The sequence below is a fragment of the Cnephaeus nilssonii genome, assembly GCF_951640355.1.
Source record: "Cnephaeus nilssonii genome assembly, chromosome: 20".
Taxonomy (NCBI): domain Eukaryota; kingdom Metazoa; phylum Chordata; class Mammalia; order Chiroptera; family Vespertilionidae; genus Cnephaeus; species Cnephaeus nilssonii.
The window spans coordinates 34,859,951-34,870,001 of record NC_137091.1 but is presented as its reverse complement, the minus strand read 5'-3'; the positions used below and the strand labels follow the sequence as shown (position 1 = coordinate 34,870,001).

General features: G+C 50.5%; 1 protein-coding gene across 1 annotated transcript; it reads right to left on the bottom strand.

Moving 5' to 3' along the window:
* Positions 1-1,976: 1,976 nt before the first annotated feature.
* On the bottom strand, positions 1,977-4,314 carry LOC307092309 (major allergen I polypeptide chain 2-like; the record flags this gene model as incomplete). Its single annotated transcript, XM_079759549.1, has 3 exons — positions 1,977-2,057; positions 3,559-3,740; positions 4,254-4,314. The coding sequence occupies 3 exons, from the start codon at positions 4,312-4,314 to the stop codon at positions 1,977-1,979; spliced, it is 324 nt and encodes a 107-aa protein (XP_079615675.1).
* Positions 4,315-10,051: the final 5,737 nt, after the last annotated feature.

Below are 10,051 nucleotides of genomic sequence, written 5' to 3'. Positions count from 1 at the left end.
CTCTGAAATCAATTAAAAACATTTTTTTAAAAAAAGCCTTTCCCTTGCTCTCCTGTTCCCTTGGTTCAATCCTCTCATTTATCTTGCACCTCCACGGCCTGTTTTCTCCAAGGCTGCTGGCTTCTGACAGGCCTGTGGGGTACTTTCTGTTCAGTGTAGAGCGCTGGAGCCATAGCTCAGGGTGAATCTCCACCCTGTAGCTGGGAGCTGTACTGCCCGGTGCAGGTTACTAAATCTGCCTCTACTTTGGTTTCCACATTGGTAAGTGGGTAATTTGGTGCTTACTTCACAGGTCTGTTATGAGAGTAAATGGTGCGGGGACCCTGCCCAGAGTACACCGGATGGTAAAGGCCTATTTGCCAAACACACGCACAAAGGCAATGACACCGCAGTCTTACTGTATGTACTGTGCAGGTGTACCTATGTGTCATGTAACACTGACGTCACTATTTTAGCAAGAAGCCTCTTGTCTGAGTTAGTATAAAATGCGCTACTGAACAGCGGGTGGCTGGCTGCTTTGCTTGCAATAAAGCATGTCCCATCTACCTGTGGCTGCTGTCATTTTCCAGTTCCTAGCTTCCAAGGAGGTCCCGTCCCTAGCAGAGGGGCTTGGACCCGACAAATGGCTTCAGATTCTGTTCTCATTTTGAGAACAGAATCTGTTGATCCCTGAGTAGGTATAGGTTGACAGTTATGATCCCTGCTGATGTGGCTACTTATTATTGGTATTGTTATTACCACTGTCATGCCTGGATTCAAGACCTTTAGGAACAATTTTTGAAGCTTTGTGGTTAAACAGCATAGATACCAGAGACAAACCTGAATTTCCAACTTGGAACAGATGAGACCATTTTTGTCCATTTAAGCAGTTAGGTTATTTCTTCGATCTTTTTTTCATCTATAAATGATGCCTTTCAGGGAATCTGCATCATTTGGACGCCAGTAGGAACACAGAATGAATCATTTTCTTCCATTTAACTTAGGATGTAAAAAGACTAAGACCCCTAGCTGGTTTGGCTCCGTGGATAGAATGTCAGCCTATGTACTGAAGGGTCTTGGGGTCAATTCCGGTCAGGGGCATATGCTTGCGTTGTGGGCTCGATCCCCAGTAGGGGGCGTGCAGGAGGCAGCTGATCAATGATTCTCATTATTGGTGGTTTATCTCTCCCTCTCAGAAATCAAAAAAACTATATATTTTTTAAAAAGACTAAGACATACATGCGACATTAGCAAGATAGTGGAATAGAAGGTTCTAATCTTCATTCTCACAGAAACTTCAATTTGACAATGATCCACCTACACAAAATGCCTTCTCCAAAGCTCTGGAATCCAGGTGAAAGGTTTCATCACTCAGGTGGAGCACAGAAATGACAAAAGATGATTTGAGGAGGACAGGGTCAACAGTGTCAGTTTACCTGCATCGCCTCGACCTCAGACCGATTTGGATAAGCACTGAGAGAAATCTCCACTCAAGCTCTTTCATTGGGAAGAGTGAAATGAGTGTTTGAATCAAAGCCAGAGTCAGAGGATGGGTCTGTAGCTGTTGACAATATTTTTGTCCTTCCAGGCCAGTCAAGTCTGGGATTACATTTGTTACCTAACTGCATCCTCATACACAATGCCCGTTTATGGACGAGGGACTAGCCTGAGAAAGACAAAACGACTTGTCCAAGGTCCTAGAGCTTGTCCGTGACAGGGCCTAAACTCAGCCTGGTTCTGTTGGACTCCAGTCCCCATGCTTTCACTCCTCACCACCTCCCAGCATCCCCTGCAGACCCCACATACTCACCCACCCCCACCCCCACCCCGCACAGCGCAGATGCAGCACACAGGTCTGAGCGGTAGTTGCTTTATTAGAGTCAGCCTGATGAAGACAGCGTGGGGACAGGTGTCTGGATTCCAACTTCAGGTGAGAATGGCAGGAAGACTGAGCTCAGAGCAGGCATCGGTGGCAAAGATTCACCTCCCAAAACAGTTCAGTTTAGGAGTTCAGTGACATCCTTCTTTAGCATGTCCACGGCGTGGTGGATGCACTCCTTGCTGGTGGTGATAGTGCCCTAAAGAGAGTGAGATGACAAGAGAAGAGGACGTGAGCCCCCGGCAGGGCTATCCCATCTCCCCAGATCACCCCCATCCTCGGTGATTCAGCTCCATCCCCAGCAAGAACCACTGGCCCACAGCCACCACTAGAGAGGGGCTGTGATCAGCCAGGCCAGGATGAGGATGGCTCCTAATTGCCCAGGCACAGGTATTGGTCAGGTGTTTCAACAACCAGCAGAACCGGAAAGGGAAAGAAATGCGATGGTTCTGGAGGGTATGGTGGGGCTGGGCCCGAGAGAGGGGCAAGGTGGCCGAGTCAGTTCCTGTGGTCACTCCTGTACCGAAGACTCCTCGGTTCGGTGCATCGGATGAATGCTTATCCATGCGTTGTAAACAATCTCATGTGCCCTGTGTGCCTACATTAAGGCAAGAAACTCTGCTTCTTGAAAAACCTCTCATTTTGCAGAGTCAGCACTTTGGGGGAAATGGAGTAAGAGACGGATGTTCAAAATCTACGGAACTGTGTAAAAAGAGCAATAAAGACGGTTCATCAGGAGACACATTGACTAGCCCTGGTGAGCAGCTACACGTAAGTAGAAGGTGCCTCAGGGGCCTCGGGCACGAACACGACACAGTAGGAATTCTGGCTTGCGGGCACTGCGAGAACGCAGGTGGAAGTGGGGCTCGGAGCCGGAAGAGTGGCCATCGAGGTGGGCACAAGAGGAAGTGAAACAGACCGAAAGCCAGAAGCCTTGCCAAGCCAGCGAGTCCCTTCTGGGAAAAGAGTCTCAAAGTGGTGCTCGTTTTTTTGTTTTTGTTTATTTATTAATCCTCACCCAAGGATATTTTTCCATTGATTTTTTAGAGAGAATGGAAGATGGCAAGGTTGCAGGGGGGTGGGGGCGGGGCGCGCAGGGGAATGAGAGAGAGACATTGATGTGTCACATCGAGATTGATTGCCTCCTACACGCTCCCTGGCTGAGGCCGGGGATTGAACCTGCAACCCAGGTACATGCTGTTGGCTGGGAATTGGACCCACAACTCTCCATGCGTAGGCCGACACTCTAACCACTGAGCCACGCTGGCCAGGGCAGTGCTCATTTTTGATGTTTCTAAAATAGAGCATCAGGACTCCTACTTGTGCAGGAACTGAAGTCTCTCTTTCCTGCCAAAGGTTAAAACTCTACTCCTGCAATGTTAGCTGCCCTAATCTGGGAAAATCACACGAGCCAACACGCTTTCTATGTTACACTGGCATCAGTCCCCTGTTTTCCAGTTGTGTGAGCTAATCGGCACAATAGGGACATGTATGATAGAAGAACAGGTTGGATGTGCATGTAGCATGTGGTTGTATGTTATACATGCTGTGGAGTGGAGCTAAGATTTATGAGCTTGACTGTTTATAGCTCTTATCTGTCACGTACCCCATGATACCATGGTCTATTTGTATGTGACATTTTGCAATATGCTGCATGTATGCTGCCAGAACGAGGGTTGGGGGGGAGGAGAGTAAATTACCATGACGATCAGATCCAAGATCTTGGATTCGATTCCCGCCTCATTGTAGCAGTCCTGGATTTTTTCTAAGGCTACTTTTTCTGGTTGGGTAGCGTGGACCAGATCGAGGCTGGCGTCCAACAGTGACTTGCTTCCAATAGCCAACGTACCAAAGACTCCATAAAAAATAGGGCAAGTTTCCGCTGAAGACAACAGACAGAAAACACCCCATCAAAGGAATCACCGGGGTAAGAGGTGCCTGTGTCCCCACCACTTGAAAGTCACTCACAGAGCCAGTGTGTCCTGACTCACCTTCCACGGACACCTGCCCTCTCCCAGGACTGCTTACACCCCAGACAGAGCACACGTTCTCTAAGAGGCTCTCCCAGCTGAAAGGGGCGGTCAGAGGGGCTAGGATGAGAGCCCCTCTGCCCCTGACCATGGCCCCAGACATCCCAGCCCTTCCAATAAGCACCACGACCCCATTCACTACCCCTATGTGTGCATAACGGATGGCCCTCCATCTCCAAGCCTCTCCCTCCATTGAAAGACTGAAAACCCCGGGGGCTTTCTGCACGACTCCTGGGCAGTGACCTCCCAGCTGACCCCTAAATTTGTTGCTCGAAGCTGCCCAGAGATCACCATGGGGGAAGGGGAGTGAGACAGAGTAGGGCAAAGGTCAGGAAGGCCATCTCTTCTCTCCTTCCTATTCTTACCCATCTGGATGCCCAGCTCTCCGGTCACCAGCAAGGCCAGCACAAGCAGTGTTCCCTTCATGACGCCAGCTGCCGGAATGCTCTGCCCAGGGCAGGGTTTCTGCTACTTTATAAACAAGGTCCTTGAGCCCATCCCACACCCCAGGAGCTCCAACAGCCTGTGGGCAGGGAGCTGGCACACGTGGCCCCTCAGCCATTGGGGTGTTCAATGTGGGAAGCAAACCTTGAGAGCAAAGCCGGAGAAGATGTGGTTTTTACCTTTGCCAAAAACCAACCGGAGCTGACATTTCTAATTTACTTCGCTCTGAGCCAACTGTTCTGTTGTCCAGCACCATCTGTCACGTCTTTCCTCGTCATTCCTCCCCCAAACTCTCCTGGCTCCAAGTGCAATCCTCTTCCAAAATGTAGAGACAGAAATCACAGGAGGGGTCAAGGCGTGTCTACGCCACTCTAGCTGAACAAGAAATCCCCCCGGAAAACTGACGGGCAGGTTGGATTTCTTGAGGTGAGTATGGGGAGCTGGGCCTGACTGGAGCCCCTCGAACATCATAGCTGCTGCAGTCGCTGGATGGGGCCCCAAAAAGGGGTGGCCACCGTCCTTGGGCTCTGAGTCACTCACTGTCAGGGAAGTTGCAGGACTTGGGGCCCACGTGGGCTTTCTCAGGGCTGGTGATGCTCCGTTTTTATTTTTTATTTTTTTTTTAAATATATTTTATTGATTTTTTACAGAGAGGAAGAGAGAGGGATAGAGAGTTAGAAACATCAGTGATAGAGAAACATCGATCAGCTGCCTCTTGCACACCCCCCACTGGGGATGTGCCCGCAACCAAGGTACATGCCCTTGACCGGAATCGAACCCGGGACCCCTGAGTCCGCAGGCCGACGCTCTATCCACTGAGCCAAACCGGTTTGCTCCGTTTTTGGATCCCACCACCAGTTTCCCTCCCACCCTTCAGGGGGCAGATTTCTTGGCACCTTCCTGACTCCCAGTGGGCCCAGCCTTGTTGCTTCGCCTCGCTGTCTGTTCCTCCAGCGGTGAGCCTGCCCTAAGGGGGGCTGACTGCACAGCACATCCAGACACATGAGTGAGCAGGTGTGGCTTGTGCCGTCTGTCTCTGTGTCCGACAGACAGGGGTGTCCACAGCCCTACAGGCCACTGTGGGCTAGACTCCTACAGACGAGAGTGCCAGCCCGCCAGAGGCGGCACTCAAGCTGCTCAAACCCTCTCAAGAGTTAAACCGAGCCTTCTGCTCCAGGACAATCGTTGGTTGGCATTAACAAGTTGAGACAGTTCGTGAAAACTCAGCAGAAAGAAGCCCGAGAAAGCTCCCGATGGCCAAACCTGGAACAATTTGCACACAAAAGAATCAAGTATTAAATCATAATCCAAAGTATAAAGTAATATATGTGAGTCCACCCTGATGTAAATGATTAAATAAATAAATCGATGGGGGCGAAGAGAAATGCTCCTTACAGAAAGCACTCCAAGCAATCCGCAGACCCACGCCCAGGGGATGGCCCGCACCACCCTCCCCCCTTAAGAGGGGCCAGACTGAGTGACGGATGTCCATGGGAAAGGGGAAAACAGTGCAGAAACCTGGCAAAAATGACATTATCAAGTGACCAAGGCTAAAATAACCAGTGATAAGACATTGATTGATGCTACAGATGCCTGGATGCGATGTGACAAGAGCGGCACTTCACCTCTGTGCTGTCTTCCCAAGAACCCAAAGTCTGAACCCCGGTCTAAGTTATGAGAAGAGCAGCAAACTCAGCTCTGGGGCCACTCCACACTGCCTGGCCAGTGCTCCTCATGACAGCCAAGGCCAACACAAGGAGAGTCTGAGAAGCGGTCCCAGCCTGAAGAGCCGGAAGGGACATAACAATGAATGCAGTGTGCTTAGGGTGGGGGGTTGGATCCTGGAACACAAGGGGCATCAATGGACAAACTAGCGTGAAATCCAAATTAAGATTGGAGTTCAGTTAATAGAGTCATGTGCCAATGTCAGTTAAGAAGTTTTTTTTGTGTGTTTTTCTTTAATTTCTTTATTGATTAAGGTGTCACATATTTGTCCTCATCCCCCCATTCCCATCCCACACCCCTCCCCACGGATGCCCCAAACCCCTGTTGAACTTAACCATTGGTTAGGCTCATGTTCAGTTAAGAAGTTTTAACACATCTTTGCCACTTTTCTGTAAACTTAAAATGATCTCAAGAGAACAATTAATTAAGAGGAAAACTTGCATTAGGAAAGAGCTGCACGTGCTGCAGCTCCTCTTACTGACCTGTCCCGCAGTTAGTCCCCCGACCTCACCAAGTGTCCCCACCATCTGGAGACGTCTCAGAGGGTCTTGTGGCCCCCGCCCTGGGGCTGGGCGGCATCAGCTCGCAGAGCTGGGGGAGGACTGCAGGAACTGCCCTGTGAAGGGCCGCGGACGTGTGATTCTCGCCCAGGTGTCCCCCCACACGGAAACTGCTCCGGGTGGAAAAAGAGCCACCTGTGCCGCCGAGGGCATGGAGTGTTTACTTTCTCAGCTGACAGGTGCCCAGGAGCCTCCAAGGGACGTCAGTGACCTGAGGCCCCATGGGGTGATCTTCAGAGGGACGGGCCCTGGGCATCAGTAGCCATGGCAAGGAAAGGCTCTGTGGGGGCCAATCAACAGCTGGAGCTCAGTACTTGGTGCCTCTTTGCCAAGAGCAGTTACCGGATTCGTATCCGATTTGGCATAGGGTTCTGATTGGGGTCAGAAAACACGTGCTGTGTTCAACTCTGGGCTTCAGCAAACCTTATGCTAGCAAAAAGCTCCTTAATTCTGACTTATCAGAACATTTCAAACCTTTATCTTATTTAATTAACCCAAGGCAATGTTCATAAGCACATATATAGCAAATATAAGTGAAGTGTTTCTTTTTATATAGACTCCAGAGAAATGAGATATTCCTTCCATTCATCTAATAAACATTGGTGAAGCACCTACTGTGTGTCAGTCCAGGTCCCAGTCCTACGGATGTGGCAGCACGCGCAGCAACGCCCTCATGTTCCTGGTGCTCATCAGACATCTAAGAGGGAGTGGAGGACAAGCCACAATGGCAAGAAGTGCTATGGAGGAAGATGAAGTTGGGGGAGAACAGAGTGCTATGGTAGAGGGTCCCCCTTTTTTACATAAGGGGTCAAGAGTGTGGGGGAGTCTCTCTGATAAGGTGACAGTTGCAGCGACCTGAGGAATTAGGCAGTGAATCGTGCTGCACTTGGAGAAAGAGCTTTCCAGGCAGGGAGGGCAGCACCTGAAAGGGGCGTCTGCAGGACACTTGATGTGACCAAGAAGCAGAATGGAGGCCGGTGAGGGTGGAGAGAAGCACAGGGATTCATTTAGAGAGGCCGCAGGGCAGGGAGGAGGGGGCTAGTGTACAAATCACACAGGGGTTGTGGGCCACAGCAGGCTTGGCTTTTCCTAGGATTGTAGCTCTAGAGAAATGATATGTGAACGGTACAGAGAAACGCAAAAGGTTGGGGAGGACATGAAATTTCTCTCTCAGATTGAGGTGCTATCAAAATAAGCAGGTGCAGGGAGAAACCAAGATGGCGGCATAGGTAAACACCTGAACTTGCTGCCTGGCACAACCACTTCAAAACTACAACTAACAGACAAAACAGACATCATCTAGAACCACAGGAAGGCTGGCTGAGTGGAAATTCTACAACTAGAAGGAAAGAGAAAAGCACACTGAGACTCAGAGGAGCTGCGGAGATGCGCATGGGTGGAAAGGGCTGGCAACTGAGTATGTGGCTATCTTTTTCAATCCACTGGGAGACACAAGCTCCCAACTGCTCTGAACTCCAGTTCCGGGCAAGACTCTGGGGACCCAGACTCATACAGGGAGAAACTGGACTGTCTGGCATCGGGCGGAACTCAAGGGTGGCTTTCTCTCAGAGGTGCTTGCAGGGATTACCAAGGGATACTGAGACCCAGGGGCCTCTTAGGGCAGGGCTGATGGGAAGCCATTGCTGTTTTCCCTACCCTGAGACTCTGCCCCACCAAGCTGTGCACAGGGGCTTTTGCATATGAATGGCCTGCTCCTTTGAAATCTAAACTTACCTAACAAACTGCAGCTGAGTCAGTGAGACCCAGAACATCCTAAAGAAGGCCCAAGGCCCCACAGCAGCTTGCATTGCTTCACAGCTGGGCCTCATCTGGGCACCTCCAAAACCCAAACAAAGAAGAGGAATCTGCAGATCTCTCCATAGCTCCTGCTGGGTGGCCTCAGGCAGAGGCTAAATTAGCACCTCCTTGGAGATCCAAGAGCCAGTGTACCCAGGGGTCAGAGTAGGACCATCCAGATTACAACTCCTCAGATCCATAAGGGACACACTCAGGGGACAGACTCAGTGAGCATCAAAGCCCCACTGAAGCAAGTCTTGCCCCATAAGGGTGTCTCCAGCACAGAAGTTCTCCCAGCATAGACACAGTTGATCCTCACAGCCAATTGGCCTGGGGGTCAATTTCTCCCAGTGATACCAACAACAATCAAGGCTTAACTACAACAAGACTGAGCACACAGCCCACAAAGGGGTGCACCAAGACTGTCCACCTCAGGTAACTGGAGAGGCTAAGCCACTGGGCCCTATAGGACACCTAGCACACAAAGCCACTCTATCAACTCAGGGAAGCAGCCAATATGCGGAGACAAAGAAACAGGTCACAAATGAAAGAAATGGAGGAAAGCAAAGGAGGAGGAGGAGGAGGAGAAGGAGGAGGAGGAGGAGGAGGAGGAGGAGGAGGAGGAGGAGGAGGAGATAAAAATTATGAACAACAAATACATATCCATCAACAAGTGAATATAAAAATCAAATGAATTAAAAATCTGATGAACAGAATAATCTGGTGAATATAATAGAATCAGGGGCATAGAAAGGGAGTGGACTGAAAAACCTCAGGGGGGAAAGGGGTGTGGGGGTGCGGGAAGAGACTGGATAAAAATCATACACCTATGGATGAGGACAGTCTCGGGGGGGGGGGGGGCGCGCGGGTAAGGGCATGCGGTGGGGTAGGAACCGAGTAGAGGGGAACTATGGGGGGAAAAAGAGAAACAACTGTAATAATCTGAACAATAAAGATTTAATAAATTAAAAAAAATAAAGCAGGTGCAGACTTGGTCTACAGGCAACTAGGCCTTCTGGGTTAGCATATAGGGGAGGATTCAGGGCTCAGAAACAGATTCAGGGGTCTGGCTCAAGGGGGGGCCACTGAGCATGTCAAGAACACTGTGACGAAAGCAGGGGAGGCAGCAGTCACCAGAGAGCCTGACCGGGGGCCTGTGCTAGCCTCCCCTTGGCCTGTGCTAGCTGTGCGGCCAGCTAAGCAATGAGCTTCCTGAGAAATCTTTAGTGGGGACCAGACTGCGGACAAGGACACAGGCCATTGTGATAGGATGACACTGGGTATCCCTCAGGAGGCCCGATTTGGGGACCTTTTTGCCCCTTTTCCTAGTCAACCTAGGAAATTTCAGTTCTTAAGCTTTTAGTGTCAGCTGACCTCAGACAGCCCTGGAGAGGGGAAGGGAGGCTGAGCCAGTGGCCTTTGTTGACTCGGGGATTTAGAATTTTGTTAATGTATACACTTCCTGCCTCCACAGCCCCAGGGAATTCCAAGCTGTGGCCTGGGGAATGGCGTTGGCAGAACCTCCCGGAAAAGGAGGCATCAGATACAGGCTCCTCCTATCACACCCCCCTCCGTGTGGGGCCAACAGCAAGTATAAAAGGGTTCCAGGGTAGGTAGGGAGCACCTGCCAACTGCAC